Source organism: Micropterus dolomieu, linkage group LG11 (assembly GCF_021292245.1).
Source record: "Micropterus dolomieu isolate WLL.071019.BEF.003 ecotype Adirondacks linkage group LG11, ASM2129224v1, whole genome shotgun sequence".
Classification (NCBI taxonomy): Eukaryota; Metazoa; Chordata; class Actinopteri; order Centrarchiformes; family Centrarchidae; genus Micropterus; species Micropterus dolomieu.
In genome coordinates, this window is record NC_060160.1 from 18,969,472 (window position 1) to 18,990,129 (window position 20,658).

At 40.7% G+C, this 20,658-nt stretch overlaps 1 protein-coding gene across 3 annotated transcripts in view; it reads right to left on the reverse strand.

The window, feature by feature from the left end:
- Positions 1–16,673, reverse strand: part of dnajc17 (DnaJ (Hsp40) homolog, subfamily C, member 17) — a 34,131-nt gene extending 17,458 nt beyond the window's left edge. Inside the window, exons 1-10 of one of the 3 annotated variants that reach the window (XM_046062947.1) lie at positions 16,447–16,673; positions 10,258–10,327; positions 8,616–8,674; positions 8,444–8,531; positions 8,059–8,135; positions 7,245–7,362; positions 6,363–6,412; positions 4,293–4,370; positions 2,263–2,343; positions 1,491–1,610 (exon numbers count right to left, since the gene is read on the reverse strand). In XM_046062947.1, coding sequence (XP_045918903.1) covers positions 1,491–1,610; positions 2,263–2,343; positions 4,293–4,370; positions 6,363–6,412; positions 7,245–7,362; positions 8,059–8,135; positions 8,444–8,531; positions 8,616–8,674; positions 10,258–10,327; positions 16,447–16,527 — 822 coding nt within the window. In that variant the 5' untranslated portion in view covers positions 16,528–16,673. The remainder of the gene's footprint in view (positions 1–1,490; positions 1,611–2,262; positions 2,344–4,292; positions 4,371–6,362; positions 6,413–7,244; positions 7,363–8,058; positions 8,136–8,443; positions 8,532–8,615; positions 8,675–10,257; positions 10,328–16,446) is intronic. The other 2 variants (XM_046062948.1, XM_046062949.1) reach the window with 2 other exon arrangements.
- Between the last annotated feature and the right edge of the window lie 3,985 nt (positions 16,674–20,658).

Sequence of the window (20,658 nt, forward strand, 5' to 3'; positions counted from 1 at the left end):
ATTCTAGTTCTGTGCAGCAAACCTTTGACCCGCAGAAAGAAAATCATTCAAATTCAAAATGAGACTACATTCCTACAAAACTACATTCCACCCAAAACACCCAGAAATATTAAATTTGAAAAATCAAAAAATAGAAAATTTATCTATCTAATAGCAATTAGGGCTGGGGCGATTCGTCGACGTAATCGATTACGTAAATACGTCGACGCGTCGCTGCATCCGGTGTGGGATTATCCCGGACAAGCTCCAGCTCCAGCTACTCTAAAGTTTGGAGTATTTCAGACAGACACTCAACGTGCTGCTCGGTGAGCTCTGTGAACTGGAAACAGCTTCACTGCAGCACAACTGCTGTCCACGAATACGTGAAGCAGCACGAACACGTGAAACGAAAGTATCCCGGAGCACTTTATCTAGACGGCAGCACCGTAAATCGTGATTACTTTCTGTTGCCACACAAGCACGGCACATTATCAGCACGAGGACACGTATTTCTTCATTGCCTTCATGTTAAAAGTAATTTCTGCCCCGCTGCTGTCATGGTAACGATCGGCTGTTTCATATTTTCTGTTTATTTAACGGCTACGTATCAGCGAGAAAACAGCTGAATCTAATTACAGACAATCTGTGACTGTCTGAACAGTCTGTGAGTCCTTTCAGGTGTTCACTGATGCAGAAATACATTTGATTATCATACTGCATTTCTTAATATTTAAATAATTCCAAGTCAGAAACATTTAAAGTTTTAAGTAAAGTAGCCTAATTAATGTCTGTTATTGTTGTTATCGCAACACATAAGTGACATAAGTGAAATTTGATTCATTTTAAGATTTGCTGCTATTGTCATTATTCTAATGTGCTTCATCAGGATGATTGAATAAAATATAGATTTATTGATTAGACATGTTTTTGATATTTATTTTGGATAAATTGGTTTGTTAATCGAGTAATAGGCAACTTTTCTTTCTTTAGAATAAACAAAATTAGTTGTTAGATTAATCGACTTGAAAAATAATAGATATGTACAGCCCTAATAGCAATATAGAAACACCAGCTGCAAGCCTCACAGGGCACCAAAGCAGGAATATTGTCAGTCTCACGTGCCAGGCTACCATTATTGCTCATGCTCCTTCTGCGTTGCTATGTGAAGCCCAGCATTCCTGGGGTCTCCCAGGTCAGGCTTGTTAATGAGCGCCCAACCAGGGGCTTTGGGCCAGTACCTCACCACTCCAAACACAATAAACTGAGGCCCATTTAACCAAACACATTGTTCTAGGCCAGACGAGGGAAGTGCAAGCACTGTGGCAATATTTGCACCACTGATACGAAAATAAAACCTCAGAAGGTTTACATACCTCTCTTTGTGGGACAGTGCTTAGGCAATAGTATTTGTGTTGGAAGCTGTGTACATGGGAAGATTTTATAACATATGGCCGACATTATTTATGGAAGGCAGGGAATTACAAAGATGCATTTTCAGATGATACTGGTACCTGTGAAGACGTGAACTGGCCAGGTTGAGATGCTGGTGCAATAACCTCAGGCTGTCCTTCAAGCCAAGAAATCTTCAAGGGGTTTTCACTCAAGCCACTTTCATTCTTAACGGCCAGCTCCTAAAAACACAAAATAATCTGTGAGTAGATCTTCTGATGGTTTCTCTGTCAGTATTTCATTAGGAATGCCTGTCCTGAAATGTGGGAAATTTATGTTGTATCCCTCTTACACCTTGGGATTTGTTTTGGGAGTGGGTCTGTTGGTATATTACACATATGAAAGACACATGTAGACAAGGACAAAGGTGGATTGAAACTGGGCTAACTCCCAGAGCAAGGATGGGACCTGGAGATGAGCAGGCAGGGACCGCAGAACCTGTGCCCAGATCCCTGTAGACTGGCAGACGTGTTCTCTGGAGTGAAACCACACGTTGTGGTGAGGAGGCCACAACAAAAAAAGTACACCATCACGACAAAGGGCCAGAGGATCCAGACAGTGTGGAACAATGAGGTGGCTTAAGTCCTTCCGTCCAATGTTTCCCAGTAACTGACTAAAACATTAGCTTAGGTCGCAGAAACTATCCTGAGGCTGGGAAGTCTTTATGACAGATGTCATTCTTAGTTATACTCAAACTCAGCAGGTGACCTGAAACTTCGAGGGAAGTGAGTGGTAAACAAATGTGGTTCCTTGCAAATGTCTGCTTTGGAAAAATATTGCCATGATTGAACCAACAGAATGAGGACACTGGCTGGACAAGAGTTAGGTACTTACAGCTGCTCTCACAGTTGCAAATTCAACCACAGCGCTTCCTTTCTTCTTACTCGATAAAATCACATTCAAAACATCCCCGTACTAGAGGTAAGAAATGGGAGAATAAACGAAAAGTCAAATGGAGGAAGAGGAGAGATGCAGAACATTCAAATTAGTATTTCCTTTCACAGCACAACCCATAACCACAAGAACACAAAGCACATGCAGACTGAAAAACTCAAAACACGGGTGAATATAACAGACTTCTGGAATAAAAGTTAGGATTCAACATGTGTTTCGTTATTAAACTTAATCTCCAACGATAGGCTTCGTATGTTTGGGACCAAGCCAGTAATACTGCAAAGAACATTCAAGTAACATCATGTACTAAAGGGAGACCTCTGTGACTTCTCAAAAGAAACAAGAAGCAATACTGGATGTCATCATTTTAGTTCCTCCTTGTGAAGTGACAACAGTTTGATAAACAATCATTTTGGCATTGAAGCTGAAATTAGATGTGGCTCTCATCCAACTCCCTGCCAGAAATCAGAACAGGGAGGAAAGGTTGGCCAAAGAGGGGAGCAGGGCGAAGAGCATCTCAGTCATTTCCTGGTCGTTGTCTGAGAGAGATGGAGAGAAGCGGAGGAAGACTATAAACACTTCTTAGCAGCCATTTCAGAGAAAACATTTTTTTTTAAATACCTCAGGGTTTGTATCACCTATAAACGAGGCCTTTTGTCAGTAACCTGTCTCTGCCTAAAGCAGAGGCATGGGAGCAAAGAGTAGGACGGATGTAGCCTTTGACAAATCCATCATGTGAAAATGTAGCTTTCTGGGAACGGGAAAGTCCAGGAATGCTGATGCTTAGTAAGGACATTCTGGAGCAAGCCAACAGTGACAAAGGAGACTCTCAAAATACCTCTGTTTCATAAAATATAAATATCTTAACATGTCCACCCCTCACCCGAACGAAGACACATTATTTTAAGCAGCCAAAGTACACAAGTCCGCACACGTATACTTGCTTTCCCACGCAGTGGTGGCTATTTCTACTTGCCTAAACCATTAACTATCACTCATTGGCGCTTGCCATCTCAAACACAATTTCTGCCTAAATTCCTTTTGCTTTAGAATTTAAAAAGGAACAACAATTTTTCCCACAGTCTTTATTATGACACAGCCCTCCTGCCTGGGACCATACTCTGAGTTCGTGCAGAGGAGAAATTCAAACGCCTTTTTCCGGACAGCTTGACGTCAGTGACACTTGCCCTCTCCTCATTCCGAGCCAACCTATTCCCCACCAAAGGCCCTGTGACGGATCATAGCACAAGGTGGTACTGGGTTGCATGAGAAGAGCACATTTCCTGATGCCTCCCTTGGCACTGCTTAATCACCTGGTAAGAGGGGCACAAACAATGGCGTGCACGGCTTTAAGAGGGCACTACAACATTGCCCTCAGCACTTTCACTGCAACAAAAGTTAATGGGCCTTGTTTAAGGGGAAGAATAAAAAAAAAAAAAATCTACAGCGCTGATGTCATGCAGACCTCAAATATGGCCGGACTCTGCGGGCAGGTTTTTAAAATGTTTTAACTGTGGATATCTGCTTTGGGACAGCGAGGATAGAGAGAAAAAATTCAATCCTTATACAGTATATGTCATTTTATATTGCAATAGAAATTCTGAACATTTAATTACAAACAATTCACAGATTAAATACCCAGATGGGAAAGTCTGTTTTTGGTTAATCCAGTCAATTAAAGACCTCACGTATTAAAGTACTTCATCACATTGATGCACAATTCTTGTAAATACAAAATTCCTGTAAAGCAGTCATGCTCATTAATTTACAACATTGCCTGCAATTTCCAATACAGCCAGATATATTAAAAATATAGCTACCTCAGTACTCTCAAGGTACATATAATTATATTGCCCAACCAAAAATTGTACCTTACTGTAACTCTGTGTTGTCCTACAGGAAAGACAAGTGTTTTGCTGTATAAATTATTAGTCTTGTAACATTGTGGCACAGGTTTTCAGGATGTATACCTTTTGTAGAAGTCTGAAAAGAATGTCTTCAGAGTAGCCTCCATTCGCCTCGTTGTCTTTTTTACACTTCCACTTTAACTGGAATGAGAAAGAAGACAGGAGGGAGAGGCCTACATTACTCATGAGGACTTTCAAGAATTACAGAAGTGCATGATAATGTCTAATCATTCGAGCACAATTGATTAAATACAGCTGACCAGGAGACAAAGCATGCCGGGCAGGCTTGGCTCTGCTGACACACAGATTACTATAATTTACAGGACAGACAGGAGACCTGCAGTCAATTTCCATTCATAATGGGAGTGACGGATAGATAAAAAGGGTGAAACTTATCACACGGAGCCCTGGACCTGAGAATACATGGTGACTCACCAGCTTGGCTATAGCTCCACACAATAAAGCACAACACCAGACGCAATAATCACTACAATAAGTAATCCGAAGCAGGTTGATGCCCAAGGTACTCTCAGAATGAGAGGAAGTCCTCTTTTTGAATATGTTGTGTCTTTGTTTGCTGTGGTTAACATTTTTTCCTGTCTAACAATGTTTCTGTGTCTTTACTTATTCCTTGATATTTGCCATATTGCACTGTGTAAATGCTGCTTTAGAAATTACCATTCAGCTATTTTATGGATAACTCCCTGCTGAACAGCTTCCACAAAAGATAAGATAATTTATCACATTTTTTTTCACTTGTTTGGAATTCTGTCACTAAGCTCTGATGCGAGTTCCCGTACTCATAAAAACATATCGCGTATCCATGTACAAAGTACAGCAACGTCTAGCCAATATCACACTAACTGCTTCAAGTAGCATTATAAATGGCGAGCACTAAGTGTTGATTCAGCTCCAGCATTCTGCTCACTGTCAGAGAAACAGGATTTCTGGGAATTTCCATGTCTACATAGCTTCTTTTACCAATAATTACAGTTGAAAACATCCATGCTCCTTCCAAGAGCAGTCTCCTGTGCCCGCCGATAACCTTCTTACCCATTAATCTTCGAATAAGATGTTTTTTTTGCATGATGTGATGTCTACGGTTTGAGTCCACAACACTGACACTGACGCACTGCTGTGTACTCCTGCTCCTAACTTTCAATAAATATACAGATAGGAAAGATAAAGATATTAATGGAACTAAACCAAATGGCTCTTTCTGCTATTGATTTTGACTTACTTTGTGAACACTAAAAATTAGTTAACAGAATATATCAGAGGAATAATATGTAGAATGAAAATCACTTTTCAAAGAGCTTCCACAATGTCAAACGTCACTGAGGTTTGTTTTAAGGAACAATTGATGTCAGATTAATTGCAATAGTCTCCAATCCATCAATGCAGGATTCAGGTTTAATCTTGAATACCCGGATACTTGTGAACCAGATTAAAGATATAATATTACTTTTACTGGACAGGGAACAAAACAAAGTGAACACACTCTCTAGAGACAACATAAGAAAGACCTTAATCAAAAAAAAATTGGATGCAGAAGATTAAGTTTAATATTTTTAAATAGTAGACACATCTCAACAGCCTCTGAGACAGATCTATGCTGTAATGTTCCCATGTCCTTGAACTTACACGTGATTCTGTCAGTCTTACGGCTGCTGTTTGTTTTTCTAACTGAATACACAAATGTCAGGGAATACACTGCTGCATTAGATGGCTATCAAATTTTAAAACCAGATTTAATGTCTAAACACATTAGCTAACATCCCTAGCGTCCGTTAATTTGCGCAGGCCTGGCCGTCTCCAGGAGGAAATATAATAAGCCCTCTCTTGGCATAGTTACAGGTCTCTTGACGACATCGGGCCTACTCTGGAGGAATGAGAGTTAGAACAGCACGTGTGCTCAGTGGTGAGACAGTGTATGTGGATTACAAATATAACAAAGGTTCTATCAAAATCCAGACTCAGACAAAATCCTGCACTTCCACTCATATGGAGCAGCTCCTCCAGAATATGCAGGACCCCCCTTTCTCTTTTCCATCTCTTTGCATTATTCTCTAAGAACTGCAACTGCTCATCCTGACTTCTCTTCCCAGCCGTGTTGAGAGTTCAAAGCCTTACCTTCAATTTGGGGGTCACATTGCTCTTGGAACATCTCTCCACTCCTGAGTCTGGGGGGAAACATGAGGGGAGAGATGAGACAGTTTCGTGAAAAGACAAAGAAACAATTGTCTTGTTGAGGCAAGATATATGGAATTACCAGGCGAGGGACTCATCCAGATGGACAGTAATTTTAAACGGGCTGTCACGCAGTAAATGTATGGCCTGCCTATGTACAGTCTGATGATCCACTGAGCGCCTCTTGAGATGGAACAGACAAGAGTGGGAGGGCTGGGGAGGCCATGACTGCTTGCAAATGGAAGAGACTCAAAAGATGTGCTGGCTATGCATGAGTAATTGTCAAGCCACAAAAACGGGTCTAGTCTATGTCCAAGAATCAGTAATTCCCCTTAAATACATACACTTCCATGGTCTTATTTTACAAGACTCCTCATTTTTTTCATGTCTCCAGAATGGAGACACCGAGGCTTTAATGCAAAAATATTATCAAGCGGTTAAGAGTCTGACGGACAGCTATGTGTGTGCGTGGTGCTTGGCATTCCTATGTTAATCTTGCCAAGTTGTCTTACTGACAAAAAAATAAAACAGACCTCTTGAAAATGTTTTAAAACAAAACATAAATTCAAATATACATTCAGTTATTGTTATTTGTGTGAACGTTATTTGGTAAACCACAGGGTGCGTGGAGACTGCTGTGGTTGGACTGACAGAATGGTCATTGGGAAACATGGGGGTTCAACTCAGCTGAGGCTTTCAGGATTGTAAAAGAACTTCACTGGATCAAACTGGATTTATCCAGGCAGAACAGGGTGGCAGTGAATTGGTTTGGTTAATGTGGACTAGAGCAGACTGGGCTAGGTTAAAACTTGAAGTGGACATTACTGCTCTGAGTGTAGCCTTCTGTTTGCTGCTGCGCTTCCCTTTCTCTCTGTATCTGCTCTCTGATGAGCCTCTGTTCCTCCTCAAGCTGCCTGGATCCCTCCTCTCTCAAACGGGCAATCTGGTGGAAACAGACATTGACAATAAAGTAATGTACACAGACATACTGGTTTTGGGTGACAGCAGGTTATGCATCTTTACTCTTCATTAAGCACTGACGTAATTTATCACCTGTATGGCTCTCCCATTCTAAAACACCGTTTCTGCTAACCTGTGTTTCTGGAAGAATATGCAGATCACCTTATTTCTTCAGTTAAAGCAATAACACCTTGGGATGAGACACCAAATGGAACAGTGCCACCTACTGGTTACCTCCTCCCACTCCCAGGCAAGGCAACATATTTACATGCATTAAGCACACTGAGCACATGCCATGACTCACGTTGGAAGCATGCACACCATTTTTATTTATCATTGGCTTTCTGAACAAAGTGCATCAAGTCATGCAATATCACTTAATGGGTTTACTGATAATTATGATGGCAGTGGAAAAAAAGCCCCTCTCTCAGATACAGCCTTTGTTCCTGACCCAAGTCTGTGGAAGATTTCAAATCAATCCGAATGGAGCATTTGACGAAAAACAGACTAAAAGCACCTGGGTGTGCTTCAGAGTTTCCTGGATGCACTGGAATACCTTGTTCCTAGTGCACAGCTGACACCTGAAGTACGTTGCATTTGTTATTTTATTTTCTACAGCTTCTCCAGGCAACATTTGGTGCTGTATCATCTCTCACATGGTTTCTTTAAATTCTCTTACCTCTTCCTCAAGTGTTCTAGTGTTTTGCACCTCCTCCTGGCTGTGAGCTTCTGCTTGTCGCTCTCGGGACTCCAAATCTGTTATAACAACACACACACACACACAGATGAGTCATCTGTCCTACATATACTCATATTAAATCTCTTTTCCACAATGAAACAGTGTTAAATAACTGGTTACTGTCTAACAGCTGCTCTTAATTCATACAGGACAAGTCATGCAGCTGTCCTTAGCACTTCTCTAGTGAAGCTCAGTCCTTGTGTTAATTCTGGAATATGGACGACTTGATTTAAATACAACCTTCACAAAACCAACACAATAATCATTTTTAATAGCGAGTGAATCAAGAACCTTGAAATACTTTGAGAATTACAAAGTGACTTACCAAGCTTAATTTTCTTCCTCTTGTCATCTAGTTTCCTGTTTCTTTCTTCTGCTTGTTTCTTGGCAGCGCAAATCTTATCATAGGCAGCCTGAAAACAGCATTACACACCAGGATGAATTTGTCTGTGTTTATCGCGCTTTAATGACAAGTTCGGAGGCGTTAGAGGAGTTACCTTGGCAGCAGCATCAGTTAGCACCTCAAGAGCCTGGGACAACTGGTGGAAGAGCTCCACTAGAAGAAAGGGATGAGAGCAGCAAGAAAACTGAAAATGCTGCTCTTGAATGCATTACATTATTGCTTCAGGAAACAATGTTTTACATGTTGAATATGATCTTTAAAAACAAAAACAGGGCTATGATTTCACAATGATATAACACCGGTTTTTACTTTGCCAATTTGACACCTTATTCACAAGATACAGAAGAGAGAGGGTGATGTTGATGTGAAGAGAACATGACATCTAGAGGGGGCTTATGCAAAAAGAGGCATTATGTGCTCAGTGTGATATCTTCATGCTGAAGCTAGGACATGGGGCTGAGACAAACTGAGACATTTTATGCTTTAAAATGTGCTGTAAGTCTCACGAAACCTGTTTCCTCAGATGACAGAGCAGTGCATTCCTTCACAAACCATTGGCCGCTCCGTCTATCGTCCATTAGAGCACCTCGAGGGGCCACTGCCTCAATCACTGCTACCACACAAGACTTCACCTCCCTAGTTGTCATCTCACACACACACAAATGTACACAGGGAGACCACAATCCCACTCCCCATCATACAGCCGCCACACTACTTCACTATACTCGCCAGGCTTAATCATTCACTTATGGGAGGCCTAACGGACCGATACTGTTACTCCCTATGGGACTGGCAGAGAACGCTAATGGGAGGCTCTGGAGATCACGCTGCCAGCAGAGGCGCTCAGGTTACCTAAATGCACAGAATGGGCTGGAATGAAATCCAACTGGGGGAAACCTGCCATGCCCACTAGGCAGCTCAGATTGTCACAACATGGGGGCTTAAGGAAAATGAGTGGAATAATGGGGGGTGTCTTCTGTCAGCGTGGAATCATGACCCCCAAGTCACCTCTTATATGCACACAACCTTCCCCCTGAGGGGCAACAAGACTCGCTGCTCTCGTGCGATAGAGACCGAGTCTGTCTGTGTGCGGGTTCAAGTGTTGAGGCCCTCCAAACCGCTGCTTTTCCATTTCTGGGAAACCGACCCCCTGCTTTTGTATTATCCCTCTCAACCACCCAACCCCACCAATTTCCCTTTTTTTCCCTGACATAATCAGGAATTGTCTGAACCATCCAGCAACCACATAAACCTCACTTCAAAACATGCCTCATGACCAGTCTTTTGTCCAAGGTGCCTTTTATTTCCCCTCTCCTGACAAAAAGCTACACTGAGATTTCCTGGTCTAATTATTGACATGCTGGTTGGCGACTGGCTGCGGAAGGACTCATAAAGCCATGCAGGGACGGAGTGTGGAAACACTGGTGGTGGCAGTGGTGCTTGGCTGGTCACGTCTTGCTAGAAAGCTGGCGGGCGAAACAGGCGCTGGTTAGACTTCCTGCAGAGTGCTGTGGTGAGGCTGTCTGGCAGGGAATTACTTGCTGAGAGCGCTAGCATTTAAAGTTTGATGGCCGCTCGGTCAGATGATTAATCCTAATTCTTTCAAAAACAATGCAGAAATTGGATATACAAATAATACATCTTGATCCATTTCTACTGTGTGACTGACAGAGGTCTGAGGCTCAGGATGGAGAGAAAGTGAAGAGAAACAAACACACATTAACTGGCTCGCTCACCTGCTTTTGGGTTGTCTGGGTTCTTGTCTGGATGGCAGGTCAAGGCTTTCTGTCGATAAGCTTTCTTAATCTAGGAAAAAAAACAGAACAAACCCTAGAGTTATGCAGTGTGGAAAATGTAAATTAGGACACAAGGAAGGCGAATCATCCACTTAAGCACAGGTTTTGGCTATGTGAAAGTTAAAATTCCTACTCTCAGTACCAGTTATCTTTATCCTGTCGTCCTTGGCCCACAAAAACCAAAGTCTGAATAAAAAATGATGGTCCCATTGAAATAATGGCACAATGGTATGAGTCCTGACATGAAAGCACCGGGGGTGAAATGTGGTCTGAATTTAAATATAAATCTGGGAATGTATTGTTTGGATCAAATAAACACCTGAGCCGATCCCCTGCTTCGTGTCCTTCTGACATGTTATTAATGGACTCACACTGCACAGTGAATTACCCACACAAGAATTCCAAACTATTCTCAGGCCCACTGCCAGTTTTCAAGATAAATGTGGCCTGAGTCTCAGCCTAGTATTAGTCTATCTTTATTCAGACTTAAAATGTTACAATAACATACACAAACAAAGTGCCATTGTCTATAACAAATCTGAGAAGTCCGCCATTAATATCTTAGGCTGGTAGCCAAAACTTTTGGGGGGTTTCGGAGAGCCAAAATGGAAAAATTAAACAATACTTTGGAGTATTGTAATGGCATATGAGGTTTTAGTTATAGCTGATTTTTTAACTCTGGGTCACTGGGTGGAATGTTAACCATTCATTGGTCCTTCTAGGGACCAGTTAATGACAAGGTGGTTTTCATTAGATCTCCGCTCCTCTGGACAAACAAGGGAAGCAGGAAAACTTTCCGTGGAGACCAGAGGGGGCTATAGAGTGCAGCGCTGAAACTTTCTGCAAACACGCTCACATATTTGCATTGCATGCTAAGGATTTGGCACAAACATCCCCTATATATCCAAGCTCAGACAGAAACACGCACAGACATAGGCTATACTTTCTCACCAGTCTTAATCAGCAATGCCAACGTTATGCATGTTTTCATATAACCCCCCTTAGCGCAAATCAATCTCCTGCCAGTATGCTACAGGCCACAGAATTTGGGAGCTCTTTTTCTCATGTCTGGGAAACGTTTGCATTGGACGCTTTGCGCTCTGGCATATGTAGTGTTTCCCTTTGTGTTGTTTTGCAGAATTGTATCTCTAATATGCACGCCAAAGCACACAGAGCCGACTTCACTGGGGAGGGGAAACAAAACTCAACTGTGAGGGAACTGAACGGAAAGGTGTAATCCATCAGTGTCTTTTTAGCAGAAACTCCACTGACTCCCCATGACAGTCAACATAGACACCTTAGGCTAGATGCCTATTGTCTAAAGTACAAGAGCAAAGCCTCCACGTGATTATATGGAAGCAACAAGTCTCCAGTGAGCCCTCTGGAGACTAACATGGCTCAGACAGCTCCTAAACATCACAAGTCCTTTCTACTGTCTCTTGGTCAACGTTAGATTTTTTTCTTGTTATAGTTCCAACAGTAAATGAGAACTTGGTTCATTGAGAGGGCTTTGACAGACTAGACTTCATTAAGAGATATTTAGTCTGGCTGCTTGGCACACAGCGCCTTCCTACAGATCAAGACTGACAGGGCTAGACTGGCGCCAAACACGTACGCTTACTGTTGGCCTAAGCCCACTCCCCCTTTTAGCCTCCCTCTGTCGGATTCTTCTTTTTCTTTTCCCCCCACTCGCTGTCATAGCTTTGTCTAAGTCTCCAAAGACTTTTGGTAAGGTACAAGTAAGGAAATTCATCTGTATACAGGTATACAGTTGAAGTTGGGTTTTTTTCCCCTACCGCACCGAGCAGTTATTGGTTATTGAAAAGCAGTTATAATACAATACATAGCACTTTCTTGAGTTGTGTAGTCCATCACAGTATGTCTGCATTCATTTTTGTCACTGTTTGTCAGTGGTAATGCAGTTTAAGTGCAGATTGATTAACAGGAAAAAAGTCTGCACTCCATTACCTCACAACAATAACGCAATTTTGACTAAACTAAATGCTTACTGTATTGTAATTCCTTTCAACCAATGGATGCCTGAAATGGAAGAAATATATATTAATATAAAGTAAAGTAACACTGTTCGCACCTGTGAAGTTAAAACAAAACCACTGCTTTGGTCCTTTAAGAGCTCTTGCCATGTCCTCAGTTTACACTCACTCTAGTTCTCATGTTCTTCAACACCTGCAGCCAGCTGACAAGATAAACACATCTCCACATCTGCTGTAAACATAGCAGATGTCAGAAAAAAAAAAACGTCTGGCCAGCTGAGGTGTTTGACAAGCACAAACTGTCTTCATTGATGCTGTTCTGGTGCTGAGTGGCCATGTTGTGTGTCCTCATCTTTTGTCATTCTGAGTTCAGTTAAATATGCTGTTAACACACATTCTTCTCTTCAGGTTTCCTACCTCCCTTTGTTTTTCTCTCCCTCCCCTCCTCCTGTCTTTTCCTTTTCACTCTCTCTAGCATCCTTCACAATATCTTGTCTCTACTGCGCCTCCAGTGAGGTTTTGGTTAATAATACATGATTACTCCCATCAATGCCGTAACACGCAAGCCTTAATTGATGCTGGAAGCCCCTGCAGCCCCTTGGTCCTGCACACTAGAAGCCGAAGCAGGCCAACTTTTGAAGAGGTTAGCATATGTGTGGATAAGAGGTCTCAGAGTGGCATCTTCCAACAGGACTAATCCAGTCAATAACTTTAGCAATTAACTTTGTGCAGGTCACCATGACCCTTTAGGATTGGCTCTTGGATCAATTCTGAGTAAGACATGGACAGAAAACCATAAGAGGCTAAAATCAACAGCTGTCCCTTGTGCTTATAGATGAGCAAATATGTTAATATTTATGTGGTGTCTTCTATTTCTTCCAATTCTAATTATTCTAGATTGTCGCATGTCACTTTTCCTTGGCTCACACACTCAATTGTCAACTGTTTCCCACACTTTGGTTGCCGTAAGAAGGAAGAAATCAAGGAAAGCCTCCAATCATGGAGCAGCAGGGCTACAGTAGCCTAATGGTTAGTGCATGGCGAAAAACAGACCCTCTGTGCCTCCCTGATCCCTGCTTGCCACAGTCGGAACTGCATGCCCACATCTTGTCCTCATTACACCAGTCTTTGTTGCCAATTATAGTTGACAAACTGGCCCTGGTGAAGCCGCAGCACAGCCTGGGTAAGGCCCCTAGCTTGTGTGGCTGATTAGCTGCCTGATCTGCCATGGGCCCATCCTCCTTAATTACAACACTCTGCTATTTACAGGACATTATCAGCTGGAGGAAAATAATAACAGGCACAACAGGAAGAAGGGAGGAGATAAGCAAGGACAGGGGCAAAGAGGACATGAACACAGAAAAAAGGAGAGCTGAGAGTATGAAGAAAAACTGGATGTAATGAAGAGAAAGTGAAACACTCTGACTTCCCATGTGCTTGTGAACCTGATCAAACCTCCTGACGAACTGGGCATTCATGCAATATTATCCCATATTAAATTTAAATGGAATGGTATGAAGATGAGATGTCATTATCATTCTGCAATCATTTTACAAAGTTCTGCTGAGCAAATTGTTTCCAAGCCAACGGTAATTGAAAACTAGCTCAGGTTTTTATGTGATGTTGCCTGATGTAATAAAAAACTGTAACTCTGGAACACAGATGAATGCATTGAATGTAAATCGCTTGGGCAAAGCTGTCTGATGTTGAAAGGCCCAAAACACCTGCGGACTACACGTTAAATCACTGATGATGTGCGAAGTGCACCGTCGGATGCAGTAACAATCATAACCTGCCTGCCCTGAGCAAGCAGAAAGAAGCTAAGAAGTAACTCATCATTGAGAGCAGTGAGCTTATAATGTGCTACTCCAGTGTAAAGCAATCGCCTCTCCTTGCTCTGTCAGTGACTCTATAGTAACTGCCTATACGGCAACACATCAGGTACACTACAATTTGAGTAGCTGAATAAACCACAAGAAATTATGTGTGGTCTTGGCTGTTGACATTGTTTCACCAAGCAATATCTGTGGTAGGTAAAACACACAAGCTACGCATCAGTATAACTCTTTAAACTCTTTTGCCTCTTGCAAAAGCCTCCCTCAGCGCTACAAGGAAACCCCAGTCATCCATTGTCATTAAATCATAGACTCGGACATGCCAGTTTCCACCATCATTTATCAGCCAGCCAAGCTCAGAAGAAGGTGAACAGCACTGATAACAGAAAGAGATGCTAAATAGAACCAGGAGGAGATGCAGAACGCGCATACCCTACGTCAATGCAATGTTTTACAAGCTGTGGCTAAGCCCACATAAACAGGCCCTGGGGTGAGCTTCCCCCCCCCCCCCCCCTGTGATAAACAACATGCCTGATAGTGGTGGCGCAGCGGGCCAAACAACTGGGATAAGTAGCCCATCTGATGACATCTGTCTTCACACACTTGATTGATTCTCTTCCCTCCGGACTCAATGCACTATACGTACACACATACACACACAAACCCTTTCTATCTCCCTCGACCATCAACAGACCTCACAGAATCAGCCTTCTGCATTTGGGAGTTTCAGTTCTACCCAAGCCACAACCACTAACTTCCTCCAGGATAATCCTCCGGGGAGGACAGGACTTTGAAATCCAATTAAGAAATTAACTTCTTCCCTCGTTTTGGCAGCGATTCTAATTTCCCTTTGGGCCTGTGGATTCTAGATGCTGGAAACTGTGAGGAGAGGTGGTCGGAGGGAAAAGGCTGGATTCAGCTCTGGGCTGGAAATGAAGAGGACAGGAAGGGAACCTTCCCAGAGTTGATTGGAAATCCATGCAGGCACGAAATATCATTCAGGCAATATTCTCTTTCTAGTATGTAGAGGTCCAAAAACAGATGTAACCTTCTGTAAATAAGCTGTGCTTAGTATTTGAGGAACTCCTGCCCCCAAAAAATTTACTGTTCAAGCGTTATCAGACGCAATCATATTGCCACTCCTCACTTACAATGTAAGTGATCAATTATGTTGGTTAAATTTTAGATAAGGAATATACATTCAGTTGGCAGACTCAAAACCATAAATAAATAAATTCACATCTAAGGCTGCAACTAACGATTATTTTCATTATTGTTTAATCTATCGATTATTTTCATTAATCTTTTAGTTGTTTGGTCCACAAAATGGTGAAAAATATTGAGCAGTGTTTCCTAAAGCGACGTCCTCAGATGTCTCTTTTTTCGCCCAGAACCCAATGAAATTCAGTTTACTGTCACAGAGGAGTAAAGAAACCAGAACATATTTACATTTGAGAAGCTGATATCAGAGAAGTTGATCATTTCTCTTAAAAAAAGACTCAAAACGATTAATCATTTAACAAAATAGTTGCTGATTAACTTAACAGGTGACAATTACTCGATTAATCGACTAATCGTTGCAGCTCTGTTCACATCCATACTATTTAGAATTTCTTAGCGCTGAAACAATTTATTTAGTCTACTTCATTTACTCAATTAATTAATTGATTATTCCAGTGACAAAAAAATATTTGGCAACTTTTTAATAATCACTTAATTAAAATTCTTGTACTGTTTTTACAATTAATAAACCAAACGATAAAAAATAACTGACCGATTAATTGATGATGACAACAGTTGGTTGCAGTGCTAGACATTATATCCACCCTCACTATACCGATACCAAAGACTTTACTGATGTGATGTCGCCACTAAGCGGCCTTTTCGGTGTATCACACCTTTTTTTGCGATTCAGCCATCAGCAGCTTTGTCTGTCGTTGGCTACCTGGTGGTCTCACTAGACCGAAATTTTATTTCCTCGCTTTACTTATCTGACGTGTCTCTAAACAGAAAAATTACTCTCTGTGTGTTACGTTGTTATACACGGACACACGATATAAACACACACACTTATACAAGCTCCATAGTAGCAAGCTATCATAACCTCCTGCTTCCAGGCAAAAATATCCTCACACACTTACAGTCTCTCCTTGTAGAAACACAACTGCTTTTTAACATTTAGCTAACAGTTGGATAAACAGTCCACTAAAACAACAATCTAAAAAGAACGGCTAACTAAACAGTAACGGCGTTTTATGTCACTAGCTTAACTGTTAGCTTAGCTAACTTCATTTACACACCTCTTTCGTTGTAGCAGTGCTTTCAATGCCGAGTAAACCATACAGGTCCATCTGTAGGATATCCTTGGCCTTTCCGGACATTTCTGCTAACACTGAGCTACAATACCAACACAAAATAAATAACAATTGTAAACGCTACGTTAATGTCCCAGCTAATTCAACTGTTTGTTGTTGTTCCAGGCAGCATGAATTTGACGCATGGTTTGACGTCGTCGACCTTTCAACTAGAATGTGCACTGCAACCTGGGAAATGTAGTTTTTTCTTCTTCCGTTCTCCCATGAGCTGTAGGTTAAATTGAGAAAGTTTAAAGTGGTCATTTTTTACCACAGCATTTACATTGAAAAATATATTAAGTATGAATCATTTAAACTCGTTTTAACTTCTTTGTGGTGTCTTTCTGGGCCGTTAACGAGTGATAAATCAGGCACCATGTTTCACACCATTTCTTCTCCACATGTATTTCAGGTGTGAAATTGTTTTACAGCATGTTCCCTGGCTGGCATCAAAGGTCCAATCGGCAAATTTTGACCATATAACTTTGTTATATTGTATATTCATGGCCATAGTTAAATAGATTGATTTGTAGCTTATGTTATATACACATATACATATATTTAAATATATATATATATACTTTTCTTATATATACTTGTATACAGTCTATGATTTGTAGATGGAAAATCTGCATTTTGTTTATCAACCTGTTTTGCCATTCATTAATTGATTTATGTAAATAAACTATTCACAGTATCATGATGCCGTTGATTTTTGAGGCACTTCCAAATATTCATAAATGAGAGTAAATAGGGCAGTAAAAATGATGTTTTATTCATTATTTTTGCACATAAATATGCATATTGACAACATATTTATCTAGTTTCACTATTTGTATATTACAGTACATTTAGTTATTGCAAATGTGGCAAAATAAACCCCCATACTTATATGTCTGATAAGTCAATATCAGCTTATAGCATCAGTGAATCAGACAGGTTCTACAGAAAACAGTAGGCTGCAACAGTTTGCATCTTGTGTTTGTATTTTGGGAAGCTGGCTGACCCCACCTTTATTTACATTTGAATCATGGTGTAGCCTGCTTAAGCTAAAGTCTTTAATCTTACTTAGGCCTACTTAAATCTGATGAGACTTTTAATCAATTATAAAACGTACACAGAAAACTACTATTTGCTTTTGTTTTTTAGTAGCTATATTTTTAAAAGTTATGATTGTGACTTTTCTGTGCTACTTTCAGGTTGTAGACCAGTGTGGTGTCCTCAACAGACAAGGGGTCATGAATAAAATGAGGAATACTTTAGGTGACTACTCATAATAATGTTGCTTTAATATGAAAAAAGGATTGTAAACAAATTACTAAAGAAACAGCTGTTCTGATCAGAGCATCTTTCCCCATCACTGTTATAACTACACAGCAGAGATGAACAAACAGCTGGCAAATGGAGCGCAAAAGCAACATCTTGCAGTTCACATATGTCCTTTTGACAAAATGTATAGTATTTGTGGAGAAAAATATTTTTATCTAATAACTCTAATGACATTTCCTAAAGAGATGAACTGGTGTTTTAGTTTTACGGACATGTGTCAGTCTGTGGTTTACTGATAACCCAGCTGAAGATAATCCATTGTTGCAGCATTTCCTGTAGGGGTCCATAGTGATGCAGAATAAGGAACATGTTCTCACATGTCTTAGAGCAGCTTTCCTTTTCTAGTATGTAATTATCTCAGGATGTTCATCCTGAATAAAGTTCTGTGAACTTAGATAGTTCAGCCCATCATGGGGCTTAAAAAGTTCAGCCCAGGACACCTATGACAAACACAAAAGAACTAGACACACCCTTAAGACCATAAGGTTTTGCAGCAGGACTAGTAGATTAAAAGTCATGCCGTTTTGCCTGAAATCATGGTTTAAAATCACTTGATGTATACAGAACAATGAATGGAAGTGTGATGATATTGACTTTGAAGTGCTGGGAGTTTGTTTCCAACTGATGCGTTTCATGATCCTGTTCAACTAGCTCAGCAAGACAGTTGTTGACTATTCATGATACGTTTGTATTTGCTCAATAGCTTTTGTTTCTATTGCTCAGTTAAAACAAATCAGTCTTATGTGTAACCACTATTTTTACCATGACAGAAGCAGCACAACGATACACTTATAACTCCCTTTCTGTGAGGCAGTGAAACACTAGCAAGCTAATTAGCCTCAAGTCCCAGTGGGAGTGATGACAGCTCCACTGCAACAACACAGTGATACAAAATCTCAACAAAATATCCACATCCTGACAAAAGTCACTATTGTTACTCTAACAGTGAAGGTTGTCTGATTCAGATATTAAATGAAAAAGGCCACTGAAGATTTCTTTGTATTTTGCAGATTTGCATATTATCAAACAGTGATAAGAGAAATTCAAAAATGCTAAATAATTAAAAGCCATAATAACCATCCTGTTGCTTCATTACAACTCATTTATCCTCACTGTCTTTAAGGATACATGCAAACACATTCAATGCAGTTAAGGATTTCATGAACTCTGTGTTCTTTTAGTTTTTTTAGTCACAGTAACATTTTCTTCATTAAGGGACATTTTGAATCTAGTTAATTAGGAAGTGACTGAATTATTATCTACATGCTTAGATGGCACACCCCCTTATTCCTACTTTTATCAGTAAAGTAGTGGATAAAAATGTGCTTTGTGGAAGATTTTATAAAGCTATGTAAACACGTCACAGAGGAAAGAGGCCTGTGTGGGGGTGTCTCCAGATTATGTCTGGATCCTGAATTCTGATCAAAATCATTTGAATGACAATTTTGGATTTAGTAAAAGTGGGAGAAAGGAAGAGGAGTGGTCTAGATCAGAGGTTTTCAAAGTCGGAGGCGGGTCTCCCCAGGGGGCTTCGGGGAAGGCTCAGAGAAAGGAAGTAAAAAATAGTTACATTAGTTATTACATTAGTTATCAAAAGGAGATCACATAGAACAGCCTAAATGTGTGTGATTCTGTTAAAGAGAGAGTAACAGAGTAGTTTTGGGGAATTGTACTGTATTCCATGCTAAAAAATAAACAAAACACCTTTTGTTATGCATTTGGTCTGAAGTAATGTCAAACAGCAATATTAGGCTCCCTTTGTTCGACTGTTAAGTATCTACATGATCACATTGCATCCACAGTCTCAGACTTTGAAAGCCCCTGGTCTAGATTTTACATAGACGTAAATGTTAATCTAGACCATGTTCTAATGGCTAATAAGGCTCTTCAGATCAGTCAGATATACACCCTGAAGGCTGGACACTGTGTCTTTCCTTATCAACAGATAAAACCAAATTAACTCAAGACATAGTATAATGGATTCTGTTACTGTGTGACATGAAGAGTGTGCTGTCAAGACTCGTTGACTGATTTGAATCAGGGAAAGTTAATTTTCCTCCAGCAGGGACTGTAGCCTGAGGTCAGATCCAGCTGATGGGATGGGGAGTGTGGGAGGAGGGCCCAACCACTGGCTGCATTCAGCATCACAAACAGCTTCAAGCTAGACAACACCGGGCACATTAACACCGGAAATCAGGCAATTCTGCCTTCACAATAAAACGCAGACCATGGAAACGTTTTAACACACAGTGAAAACGATTTGGATAAATCGACCATGATTTAAGTTAGGCTATTCCTCCAGCACGTAGAATAAATATTTTAATTGTAATGATCACACAGGTTAGACTTGCTTTGATATTCTTGATTTATTATTTACAGCTTATGGAGTGGCCTATTTGTAACATTTAAACAGTTTATTAATTGTGTTTTAACAGTTCCAACTGTTTCACAAATAAAAAGAAATTTCTGATATTATACCACTGCGGTTAAGGTATGATTAGGGCTAATGTTAGTGTATTCATTATTCATTCAGTAGGCCTATTCATTTCATTTCTGCCGGTTTTTTTCATTCATTAAATTATTGTGCAAGAAAAAATGCTCTACATGTGGTCAATCTCTCATTTCTTAATTCTAAGTAAGCCTACTAACTTGTCAATAACAATTACTGTTCATGCAAATACAAGGAGTTCAATATTTCAAAAGTTGGCTGTAGCGCGTCAACCTTTTTTGAATGTCCCGCCCCATTCATGCTGTGATTGGTCGGTTCACGAAAAGTGACTTTTGGCGCTTTTCCATTACCAGTACCAGTTCAACTCGTGGAAAAGGGCC